Source organism: Ovis aries, chromosome 1 (assembly GCF_016772045.2).
Source record: "Ovis aries strain OAR_USU_Benz2616 breed Rambouillet chromosome 1, ARS-UI_Ramb_v3.0, whole genome shotgun sequence".
In the NCBI taxonomy this organism is placed as follows: domain Eukaryota; kingdom Metazoa; phylum Chordata; class Mammalia; order Artiodactyla; family Bovidae; genus Ovis; species Ovis aries.
The window spans coordinates 63,449,293-63,462,538 of NC_056054.1; the positions used below are offsets into that span (position 1 = coordinate 63,449,293).

Below are 13,246 nucleotides of genomic sequence, written 5' to 3' on the forward strand. Positions count from 1 at the left end.
AAGATACACTTAGGATTTAACCAACTTCCCAGTTCAGTAGCATCAAAAGAAAAGAAGATAATGTATGGGATTTTTATTAATTCTTCAGTTCAGTTCAGTTCAGTTCAGTCGCTCAGTCGTGTCAGACACTTTGCGACCCCACGAATTGCAGCATGCCAGGCCTCCCTGTCCATCACCAACTCCGGGAGTTCACCCAAACTCATGTCCATTGAGTCGGTGATGCCATCCAGCTATCTCATCCTCTGTCATCCCCTTCTCCTCCTGCCCACAATCCCTCCCAGCACCAGAGTCTTTTCCAATGAGTCAACTCTTTGCATGAGGTGGCCAAAGTACTGGAGTTTCAGCTTTAGCATCATTCCTTCCAAAGAAATCCCAGGGTTGATCTCCTTCAGAATGGATTGGTTGGATCTCCTTACAGTCCAAGGGACTGTCAAGAGTCTTCTCCAACACCACAGTTCAAAAGCATCAATTCTTTAGAGTTCAGCCTTCTTAGACAAGAAAAAAAGAAATTCCTGTTAAACTATCTGAAGCAAACAGCTGTTTAAGTAGAACCCATTCTATCTTTCTGACTTCTAGTACCTGCTCCCTCGCATTTTCCACTGTGGCCTCTGGGACACACGTGTATCAGATTATAAACAAGGTCTCTACATCCTAAGTCTCTTCTGTCTCTACCTCTGCCTGAAAGATAACTTGACCCATCATCCGGGAAATTGCTTCCCTAGCAGCTCTCAGAAGTGAAAGCTACTCATTCTCCCAGACTCCATACAATTTCCCTTTAGTAGCCAAATCCTCTGTCCCTACTTTGAAGCTCAGAACTAGAAGCAATATCACTACCCCATAATCTATCTATCCACCCAACAAATATGTATTTAGTGCCTGCCATGTGCCAGCCACCTTGTTAGCTGTAGACTACAGAACAGTAAATCCTCATGAAGTTTAAAATCTAGTAAGACAAATATGAAACATATAATTATGCAATTAATTGCCAATTATGAAAGAAAAGAATAAGAAGGTATATGAGAGAATCAGTAGGATTTGGTCAGGCCAAGAGTGACAAAGAGCATTTAAGAATGAGAAGAAAACAACTCAGCTTTCAAGGAAACCAAGCACAATTGGGCAAATGGGTGAGGAGAGTGGTCTGAGGGGTTGAGGAGGGGGGCCGGGTCTCGAAAGTCACGTTGAGGATTTTGGATTTTATTCTAAATGCAACCAGAAACTTCACTCCTTACCAGAGTAATTACACATCTGCTCAAATTTAACTAGGTTAGTTGCTTATCCTTCAGCTCTATTCCAAAGCTCTCCATATCCCAGATAGCTTCACACCCAAGACCTCTCAGCCCAACACCCTGGACTCCAGTGACCCTCCAGCTCCTCCTCAATCAGGCTTCTCTCTACTTTCTCCTTGTCCCAAGTTAGTCCACCTCTGAAAATCAAATTCCAGGATTCGATGTCAGACCATATCCTCTTACAAAGCCTACCTTTCTTCCACTTTGTACCTATCAAGCCTGTCCTCTAATGTTTGAATTTTTAAAAATCTGATTAGAAAAAAATAATTGAAATATAACCTCATCAGAAAAAGTGAAAAGTTATTACTATTTCCTCCAACCCTACCAAGGCATGTAGGCTTTTCTATACCTTCCTCCATGCTCATACCAACATATGTGAACTTACTTACTTATAAATGTATATACATTTGTGTATATAAATGCTTGATTATGAAAAGTTAATCATACCCAACACAAAACTCCGAGAGTTATTTTACCCTAAAAATAAAAATCACGAACAAATCTCAGATACAGGCCGAATTCCTTCTTTAAAGTGCTGCACATTGTTCCTGGTAGAGACGCTGCCCATGGTTCTCCTCCAAAGGGAACTTCACTCATTGTTTCTGCAACAAACTTGCTGATCCCAGAAAACCTTGAAGCACTCTTCAGTGGAGCAATGTGCTTCCAATACTGGTAGCTGGGAAAGCACTGATGCTTGTGACTGGAAAAGTCTGGGAGCAGGAGGGTTTCTCACAGCACCGCACTGCAGGCCATGAGCACTGAAGCCATGGTGCCTTTCACCACTTACTTTCCTGCTGCCCCAGAAATATGCAAGGCAGGCTGCTGGCAAGTATGGCGGGAACCACAACCACGAGTAGGCAAGGAAAATTAAAACTCACAGCGCTCTGAAAGAAAGACGGCCAACAGAACAGAAACAGGAGATGCCTACTGCAGTAGAACCAATGGAAGAAACAAGAGAATTTTAATGAAAATAGAATGGAATTACAGTGCAAAATACAAAAAAAAAAAAAAAAACCTCCAACATTTTTAGGAACTAAAATTCAATACTTCTTATTTAGAAATTCAGTATCCAACAGAAAAAGAGAATGACTGCCCCTGAGAACCATATAAGTGGTTAGAAACATCAGATGGAAGAAATGCCTCACAAGAAGTCCTATAACAGATACCCTGAGGGAAAAGGCAAGTGGTGTGGAGGTCAGATCCAGCATACAAAATAAGGAAGAGGGGAGGAATATGTAGAGAGGTAATAATCACATAAATAATAGAAGGAAACATTTAGAACTTAAGAGTCATGAGACCCTGAATATCAAGGATAAACAGAAAATCCTGCCAGCCTATTAGTACTGTGGGAACAAGGGCCTTCTTTCCCCATCTGGGATGATGGGAAGCTGGAAGCAGACACCACTTGGGGATTCCCAGGGACTGACTGTGAGCCTCCCTGACACTGAGTTTGGTTCACATGCCAGAAAAACCCAATGACTGTGCTTAATGCTTCACATGGAAACGTTAAGCAGGGAGATTGCTAAAGTTCTAGTTCTGGTAAATTTCCTTTGTTATTCTGTGTCACTACATCCAAGTACCGACCTTAGGGTCTTTTCCTTCCATAGTCTAGCCAAAATATGGTGGGGACCAACTTTTAAATACCATATGCACAAATTTCTTTGATAAAATTAAAAATGTTTAAAAGAGAAAGTATTCATAGATGAAGTAATGCATGATTGTTACAAGAAACCATTACCTTTATTTATAAAATATACATGAAGATAGTATGGTCATAGCTAAGAGAAGAGATTCTGGATACCTGCTACTTACTAGCTGTGTGACCTTGAGTGAGTTACTTTTCTGTGTTTTGGTTTCCTGAAGAGTAAATGTAATTAACAGCACCTATCTCATTAGACAAAGGGTAAATGAATTAATACAAGTATCAGAGTCAGAACTTTGGCATAGACGGCTGCTGCTGCTACTGAGTCACTTCAGTCGTGTCCGATTCTGTGTGACCCCATAGATGGCAGCCCACCAGGCTCCGCCGTCCCTGGGATTCTCCAGGCGAGAACACTGGAGTGGGCTGCCATTGGCACAGACTAGTGCTCAATAAATACTAGCAATGCTGCCACTGGGCTAATGCTGCTGTCACTGCTTACAACAGGAAAAAAGTATTGTACAGAGATTCTGGAGTCAGAAGACTCAAGTTCAAATACCAACTTTAAAACTCAGAGAGCTTTATACCATAGCCACAGGAGTTAATTCCTCTTATACTCTTCATATTTAAAACAGGAATATGAATACCTCCCTCTTTTAACATCCACCTACCTATCCACAAACATCAACTAAGTGTCTATATACCAGGTCTTGTGTTGCAGCTGAAATAGAAATGTCAGTAAGATACAGTTCTGTTCTTAAAGAGTTCAAAGTCTAGTGGAAAATGCTCAAGAACCTTAGTTTTCTTTCTTTAGAAGAAAGGCTGCCTTTGCTTAAGGAGATGAAGAAAGAATCACAAGGGTCAAGGATGTAACACAAGTACTATGATTTAAAATTAAAAGGCAACACTAATTTATTAGCACTTGTTAGGCAAAAAATGTGGCCAGTTTCTGAAATTACTGTATTTTTGAAAAATACTATGAAGCAATTGGGTCACTGGGAAGTAAGCCCCTGCAGATGATAGACGGCAATCTTAGGAGTGAGAGGATCAGAGAAAAGCAGGCCCTCATTTCTGGTCAGAGAAGTAGATAAAATATCTTGGAGGGACTGAGCTCAGTTCATAGGCTCGACTTTGTAGTACACAACTTGCTGCTTTGACTGATCTTTACAGACCTGAGTGTCCTTTGAATAAACACCTCTCAAGTCATTCTCTGAGAGGAGTCACTATTACTTGATTCTTTGTCAATTATATCTGTTCCCTTGTAGAGTATCCTGACTTGACACATAGGGTAAGAGATTACACAGAACATGTTCTTGGTGTCTCTTCTACTCCATCCCAATAACAAAGATCTCACTCTAAAGCTTCCTGGTATTAAGAGTGTTTATTTTGATCATCCCATGTGAGTTGGCCATGGGAAGGGGTAGGAAAAATCACTCCTCTTTAATCTCTCAGTTAACTCAGGGGTTTCAGAATGTCTACACTAATAATATCAATCACTAACATAAGATGAACAAAAAGAGACTATAAATTCGCAGGAAAGACTAAAGACCTATTCTCTATAAAGAAACAATGCATGCGTGTTTTCATCTGTCACTGTCAGTTGGCATTTAATAAAGCCATGACTTAAAATTCTATATTTAAAACCTGACAGAAATTATAATGGCATTTTAGCATATATTTGAAACAATATTAAGTACACTGAGACATTTGGCAACTTTAAAACTATGTAATTATATCATTATTAAAAATAATATTCAGAGTATTTTCTTTTATTATATTAATATATACACATATAGCACTATAGTGTAAAACAATTACATACATTATTTAAAATCATGTATTTGGCTCATAATTGGCCGAGGTTTATTACAAATTCATTTGAATGGTAGCTATAGTCACAAAGAATGATTCTAGCTTCTCTTCTGTATATAAGATATTCTAGAAACCAAAATAAATTAAATAGATATTAATCCAGAGTTAAGTGAAGACTATCCAGCAAAAAAGGAATATTAACAAGTATCTTGTTTTAAAATTTCAACTGGATAATAAATTATGTTTCAAAAATCTTTACATAAAAGCCTAATAGCACCATTCATAAATCATAAAGTATAGCAACAGATAACATATTTATTTAATTTTTACCTAATTACTTTTTACTCATAGTAAAAATCTATTGTTTATAGAAAGTAAAGCCAAAAATTTATCCAAACATTGTTACATAAGAGGTTTTAAGAAACTGTAAGTAATTCTTAATACTCTCATTTTGATTCTCTGACTTTTCAAGACTATGTTGTATTTCTTTCAAACATACTTCCTGATGTTGTGCTTTCTAAATAAAAAAAGAAATAAAAATAGTTAATAATGACATTAATATCAGACAGTGATAATATACAAATTTATATACACAATATTGAATACATGGTTTTTAATTTTTTTAAAGAAAAAAATCTTAGAGCTCACTTTTCTTTAAAATCTAGAATAAACAGAGCACATACATGGTTGATCTCTCTGTGACAGTTTGTTGTAATACACACTCACTTAGCCCTAAATTATTATATATTTAATATGATTAACTTAAATAGATTTTACTTGAAACTGTCACAATTTCTATTACATTTAACATGGCATATTTTAATACTAGTTTTTGTCATTTTCTTTCCCTAAAAGGCTGACTACTTTTGCTATCTTAAAAACTGACAGAATTCTAGTTTTGATAATATGAACATTTTATTTTTAGAATCTTTTAAAAACAAAATGAACTCAATATCATATGTGGTCTTTGAGGAAAACATTTAAAATGTATTTTTAAAATATTCAGTTGTGCGTAAATTCCCAAACAGATCTGTTCACTGAAAATATTTTAGATAGACAGGCTACAAATATCACCTAGCTTCCAAGTAAAATGTAGGAACTGTGAGAAGAAAAAGCTTTTATATCCTTCCTACCAGGTGTTCAATGACACCAGCTACCTTCTGAAACTGAGCAATGCCCCCAGGGAAAGTGTAGTGGGTGGTATAAAACAACTCGCCAGGCTGAAGTCTACAAAGTCATAGAATGACTATAATGGATCTTTGAGAAACATTGATTTTACTCAACAACTTGGAGGGAAAAATATTAATACAAATACACATATTATAAGGTAGAATGCAAAATGTACATAGATTTTAAAATGTAAGTATATAATATATTCCAAAGACATTTCAGGCTTCTTGATCTAGAGTAGGCCCCTGAGGGTCACCCTTGGGTCTGTGTATCTACTCCACCCTCTCTCTCCCTCTGAAGCACTGGGCAGAAAATCTGTAGAGGCCTGCTACTGTGGGTCAGTCACTATGGAAGACAGCAGCATACAATTAACTATGAGACAGCCTCTCAGGGTGCTTACAATTCAGATGGAGCTAAGGCGTGTATATAAAACAAATATCTGAAACTGCCAACTGAACTGCCCCCGGGAAGGGACAGAAATAAACCCATTTTTCAGCAATGTCTAAATCCAGGGTCAGAATTCTAAATTTTTACTACTGTAAAAATCATCAAGATTAACAAAACATCAGATCTTAACTTTACTTATTTTAGCAGCCTTAACCAAGTACTAGGAATATTATAACACACATACCTCATTTTAATATACTTATGTTTAGAAGTTTCAATTACACACAGAATATCGTACATTTTATAATATAACAGAAACTCTGACAGTGACTAAAAAATATTGTGAAATAAAGTGAAGGTCTGTGCTAAACTAAAGATGAGAAATGTTTTGTCCTGATTAAATTGCCATGAAACTTTTGATGGTAATAAAATTAAACTAACAATGATGGCTAGAATATTTAACTTTTGAACCTTTCAGGTTTTCAATGGTTTACATGCTTGGGAATGAAAAAATAGTTATGGAGTCTGGCTCCTGGAAAAAAAAAAAAGTATTATTATTTTCTATGTCACTGTTCAGTAGATAATTTTCAATTAAGTCAATCACAACTCGTGCTAGCTTTCATATTGGTATTCTCATTTTAAGACTGAGTAGACCCGAGCATCCACCTCATGTGCAGATAAAACTAAACATCTAAATCATCAACTTATAACTTCCTAAAATATAATATTCATTATTTAATACTATCAAAATCTAATCATAGTGTTTATCTTAAAAATGAAAAATCCATAATACAAAGAAAACAAGTAAATGATATCTGTAACTCTCATTAAGCATCTGTCATGTAAAAATAATATGCAGGGAAAGGGCCTGATGAGACTTTGGGGGAAATGTAATAGAAGCTACCAAGGATGCAGGATAATAATTCTTTGGCCAAATGCTGACATTTTTATTTTTATGATTTACATTATTTGTTACTTTTAGTACTATCAGTAAAGTAATAGCCTTGATTCCCTTCACTTTGTATGTTAACTGTTTAACTAAAACTCCATGGTAAGAATGTTAAATGCTAACTTATTTTTAATGAAAATACATTAAGCCATACTAATACTTACACTGTTCATTTTGCAAACAAGTTGATTTTGTTCTTCATTTTTCTTTCTAAGTTCATTTTCCAGATCTACTATTTTGACTTGTAAAGCCCTTTCTCTAGATGACATTTTCTCTATTTCTTCAGAAACCTGTAATTTTAATTGAAAGAATAAAAGAGCTAAATGTGCTTTCTTTAAGATATAATTTAAAGTCTTGACATAATTATACTGTATCTCTTCTTTCCAAATAGATATTATTTGGATATTAGACAACTTAACTAGAAAGCGTTTAAAGGTGTTCTATCTTGAGAAACACTTATAGCATAAGCACGCATTCTCCTGTTTGGTATGGAAGTATCTGAAAAAGTAGCTGGAAGTGGAAGTTCCACACATGTGATGTAGGCAGGTTTTCCCCAATACTATATTTCCACAATCTGCTGAGAATAGACTTGGATGGAGAGAATTGGGGGCAGGGTAGATGATATTCACACCACACACACACACACACACACACACACACACACACACACACACACACACACACGAGATTGGTTTTTCATTCATTCACTTCCAAAATGGTCTGAATTTGAGTTTTCGTATTTCTCTGATGGTTTATTTCAGCAGAAAGTCTAGCTTAGTGATGTTTATCCAAGGATTCAGATACATGGGAACCTATTTGCAGGAAAGGTGGGTTGGAACCACAAGAATGAAAGTGGAGGCAGAGACTAGTTCAGGAGCAAGGAGCTAGTAGGAAGGACTGTCCTCTAACCTAACTCCCACGGACTAAGTTCTAAGTTACTATAGTTATTTACAAAGATTTCTTGTACACAAATTCCAAGGGTGATTGTGAGAGAAGAATTCTAACAGGATTTGAAGCTTTGGGAGAAAGAGCCCCCAGGACAAGTATCCGTGTCCTTCACAAGGCCCTGCAGTGGGGGCAACAGCAACAGGGCAGTGGCGTGCTTCCTGCGGCAGTACAGGCAGCTCCACACTCACTGCAGCGGGAAGGAAAGGAGAGGGCAGACACATCTCTGAGGGCTCTGACTACTTCTGAGAAGGAATCTGAGAGCATCCAGCATTTTCAAGGTTCACTTAGTCTGAACCCAGGCTAAAGTCACTTCTTCTTCTCCCACAGGTTGGGACTGAGAAACCTGGATTACATTTCTATCACTGGCAGTACATTTTACTACTCAGCTTTCATTCAATGATATGTCTTTCAAAGTCAACTTAAATAGCTTTCCCAGAGGTTTAAAAAAAAAAAATCAAAATATATCTATGTGACATTTAAGAGTGCAAGGGTATCAGAAGTTCTCTCACTCTTGTGGAATTGCCTTTAACAGGCTTGTGAAAGACCACAGGTGGAAGAGTTCAGAGAGACAGTCAAAATCTGGTGTTGGACACGTTAAGTCTGAGTTGCCTAAAAATGTTAAGAGGAGATAAATAAATAGCAGAGCATACGAATTTAGATGTCAGGAAAGAGAGAAGTCTGTGGCAGAGATATACTTCTGAGAGTCATCAGGGTATAGACAATCTCTTTCCAGTGTCATTCAATCCTATGAGGAAACTCATCATCCCCATTTTACCAAGTAAGAAACTAAAGTCTGGAAAGTAGCTTGCCTTGGGTTGGGATATAATGTGTCAGGGCCAGAATTCAAATCCACCTCTTGTGAATTCCAAAGCCCACCTCGTGTCTTTCAAGATTACATTTTCAAATCATTTGATAAATTTACCTCTTCTTTGAGATCTTCCTGAATCATTTCTCTACATCTCCAGATTGAACTAATCCACCTGGCAGTGTCCCTTGTGGTCTTCTCTACATTGTAGCAACTACTTGCTGGATGATACTGTCTGTTCACATGTTGTTTACCTACTGAACTGTGAGTGTCCTGAGAGCTGAGGCCAGTTCTTACTCATCTTTGTATCAGAAGCACTAACAGAATGCTTCTCAACAGACAGTGAGATATTTATTAAATGCTAATCACACGGATTTAACTGGAAATTAATTCTTGTCCATATTTATTTTTACAACATTTGCCAAAAAGGAGTTGAGCTTTATAGCTCACTGAATCTCAATCAAAACCAAAAGGTTCAGTAACTTGCATATCTGCTCTGGTTTCATTAAAAAAAAAAAAAAAAAAAAAAAAGGGCGATTCCTATAAAGTGTTTTCCATTCTTGCCCTTTACCCTGCCACATCACCATTTATTTAGTCAAGCAACTCCGGACCAGTAACATATCTGTTTAGCTCCAAAAGGGAAAAGTAGATAAAAAACAAAAATGTAATTGCTCCCTTCACCCTGTCATCAGGTTAAAAACAATAACTGTAGGTTTGGCAAGATGAGATATCGTCTGTTTAAAAAGATGACTCTTTGGTAATCTAATTAAAACGTTTCTAAATAAAGGCCATCTGTACCTTTTGTCTTCCTTCTTCTAAAGCAGCTTCCAGCTGTCTGGCCAGTGCTGTATATTCTGCAGATTTTTCTTTAAACTTCAGATTGCTGTGCTTAAGACATTCTTCTTGGTTTGCTAGCTTCTTTTCAAGCTCTTTATTTTCTGCATCCATCTGTTCTAATTTTCTTTTTACAGAAGACATATATTTTAAAATTATAGAGTGTAGAAAAAAATGTAATACCAACTTTAAGTCAATTTAATACTTACTGTTTAAGGTTTTCACACTTTAACTGAATAAGATAATTTTCCTCTTCCAGAGAAAGCTTTGTCAGAAGATTATGATTTTCATTAACCTAAAAGAGAAAAAAGTTTTCTTGGTTATTTTCTTTATAAGTGACTTCCAGAGAAATCTACATAGTTTTTTGCTAGAACAAATATAAAAAAGAAGATGGCATAAATATTATTATCCCTACACAGAGAGACACCAAGAAATATTACAATGTTAAAAAACAAATACTTAAATTCCTGGATTTTTTAAAAAAACTATTGCTGCCTCATGGAAAATTACCAACTAAAATTTTTACTGAAAGATGGCAATTAAAACATTCTGAGTAATGTTTTATTGAAAAAGAACATGTATTTTGTTAAGTAAATGTGAAGATTTTAAACAGTAACCTCCTATTGTTGGATACTTAGGATTACTCTTACAGTTTTCTGATTCATCTACAGGCAGTGATTAATAATAGAATATCTATAAAGTTGTAACTACTGAATAAAAAACATATTTGTGAGAAGCAAAACAAAACAGATAAGCAAAGATACACTTGCCTACACCAAAACAGAATATTCTTCCCACTGCTTTAAAAGCTACGTTTAAATAATGCAGTTTTGAAAAAAAATTTTTTCTCATATTTCAGTTAGTGTGATTTGACATTTTCCTAGAAAGATCTCTTCTCAGGAGATAAAGTCAGCAAAGTATTGTTTGGGTTCTTTTTGAAATAAATAAATTTATACTAAAAAAAAAAGAGGATGATTTTCAATATTAAATCCAGATTAATCTAGAAGATAGGGAATTCTTCCTAAAATTATTTCGCAAATAAAAAGATGTGCTACCACCTTTGGACATGCTTCTTTGAAAAAAAAAGATGAAAAAATATTTATTAGTGTTTACTATGTGTTAGGCATTTAATTAAGAGATGGCTATAGGAAACCCATGATCTCTCTCTTCTGATGCAGTGAAAAAGTATATGTTTAAAAAATAACTGAGAGTAATCCAAATAAACTTGCACATAATTCTAACAGAAATAAATTCTAATTTTTATAAGGTAAATTACAATAATTTATCTTATCCTGACATCAAAAATATACTTGTAGGCATAGCTTTGCTCCTTCTCTCATGCTATTACTGTCCTCAAATGTCTAAATATAGATTTGTATGAATAAATTAAATTAGCAATTTTAACTACCATTCTTCATTATAAAATACTAACAAGAATAGCTTTCAAAATAACACAGTATTCACAAGAAACTGACATTTTATCAACTTATTTAGATAAGAGTAAAGTAATCAACCCCTGACAGGAGTGCCCTCAACTGGCGAAATTATTCCAAAGCATTTAACACGTCTAACGAAAATCAAAATGATGGCTGGACACCTGGCCCTGAAGCTCCCTAACGGTGTGTGCCTGGTCTGCACACTTTCCCTTGTGGTGCTGCAGACTCTCCTGACACTCCTGAAGCCTCTGTTCCACCGCCGTCAAGGAATCGCGGACACATTCTAACTCCTTCAGATGAGACTCCATCTGGCCTCTCATCTGAGTTGTAGCATTAGGGAAATAAGTGCAAGATCACACATTCAGCATTCATGTTTTTACTATCTTAAATACTAGATATACCTGTAATATAATAAATATTTTAGGTATAAGAGTTTATGAAAAGAGATTTAACCAAATAAATAAGAATAAACTTTAAGTTCGACTGTGCTAAATAAGAATGAAAAGTGAAACTTTCTCAGTCATATCTGACTTTTTATGACCCCATGGACTGCCGCCAGGCCCCTCTGTCCATAGAATTCTCTGGGCACATTCTGCCAATCCCTTCCCCAGGGGATCTTTCCAACCCAGGGATCGAACCTGAGCCTCCTGCATGACAAGTTAATTCTTTACCATCTGAGCCACCAGGGAAGCCCACCCGCTAAATAAGAATATAGAACACAAAAGTAGGTTGGACTTTAGTTAGTGTACAAAAAGTTTGTTGAGTAAATGAATATGGTGATATTAGCTTGCAGGGCGAATGTTTAAATTACTTAGGTAAGTAAACTTTTGACTCCTTCCTGTCATTTATATGCAAGCACAGACATTACTAAGAAAGCTGGTACAGTAGTCTGCTGCTGTCCAGCCATCAGTCCAAAGTGACTTTAGACTTTTGTCCAAAATTTGATCTAGTAACTCAGATATTTTGAATAAAGCAGTCTTGCTGTACTCAGTCGGAATTAGTGAGGTTTGCTGTATGTAAATTCAAAATACCTAATATCAGTAGTATTCAGGAGACTATAGTTTGATCATTAATGTTACTATGTTACTAAGAACAAATCTAATTGTACTTATATTATCTCTGGGCTGCTACAATTCCTCACGGTGGCACTTTTGTAGAGATGTGACAAGAAGCAACCATAAAAATTGTTTGAACTGATAATTAAGAAGAAATAACAAGACATAGGGCACCTAGGATATTCATAGGGAAGAAAAACAAAAGCTAGACTTTTCCCCAAGACAGGGAATACCGAGAGCTACTAGGCAACATCAGGCCTTCTGGATCACAAATGATAAAATTAGAAAAATGCCTGCCTCTGGGTCCCCAAACATCTAAGAGCCCATGAGAAAGACAAGAGACTTAAAACAGTGGACAAGAAAAAGGGAGCATTTCACTTTAAAAAACAGCTTATCTGGTTTAATACCAGTAAGAAAACACTGTGACCTCACAGTATCTGGAATCCCTGTACAGGCTCCAGCCTCTTCAGCTTTTTGAACAGGTTTTCTAAAATAGACTTTTATTTATAGTGTTGCCTATAAAAGAAGAGGCATTTGCATTGGTATGTCTCATGAGAAAAAGTAATCAAGAGGTATGAAATGATTTCTTCTCTGGTCTGCTAAAAATAGGTGAAAAATAGTAAGTTGCACATCTGATGGGCTACCTTTCTCTCTTTTAACCAGCAGACAACGCCTGGTCTGACTGACCTCTTCTTCACACTGGTGTCTTACTCAGAATTCTCAATTCCAAGATGTGGGGACAACCCAGAGACAGTCACCTTATTACACTCAACTAACCAGTAACATCCCATGACCTCCCCAGCCGGGAGTCAGGGGTGTCAACGTCCTACAAGTTTCACTGCTTCCTTACCAAAAGCAATGTGAGAAGACCCAAAAAAGGATGCGGTTTCATTTAAAAACTTAAAAATATTCACAAAAACATCAT

At 36.2% G+C, this 13,246-nt stretch overlaps 1 protein-coding gene across 16 annotated transcripts in view; it reads right to left on the reverse strand.

Annotated features, from left to right (window-relative positions):
- Window positions 1-4,631: 4,631 nt before the first annotated feature.
- ODF2L (outer dense fiber of sperm tails 2 like) overlaps window positions 4,632-13,246 on the reverse strand; it is a 37,095-nt gene continuing 28,480 nt past the window's right edge. For 10 of the 16 annotated variants that reach the window (XM_042250624.2, XM_042250613.2, XM_042250620.2 and 7 more), the window contains 4 exons: window positions 10,040-10,125; window positions 9,795-9,957; window positions 7,408-7,533; window positions 4,632-5,254 (listed from right to left, as the gene is read on the reverse strand). In XM_042250624.2, coding sequence (XP_042106558.1) covers window positions 5,126-5,254; window positions 7,408-7,533; window positions 9,795-9,957; window positions 10,040-10,125 — 504 coding nt within the window. In that variant the 3' untranslated portion in view covers window positions 4,632-5,125. Of the gene's footprint in view, window positions 5,255-7,407; window positions 7,534-9,794; window positions 9,958-10,039; window positions 10,126-11,427; window positions 11,587-13,246 lie in introns of all 16 variants that reach the window. The other 6 variants (XM_060411374.1, XM_012175177.5, XM_012175195.4 and 3 more) reach the window with 1 other exon arrangement.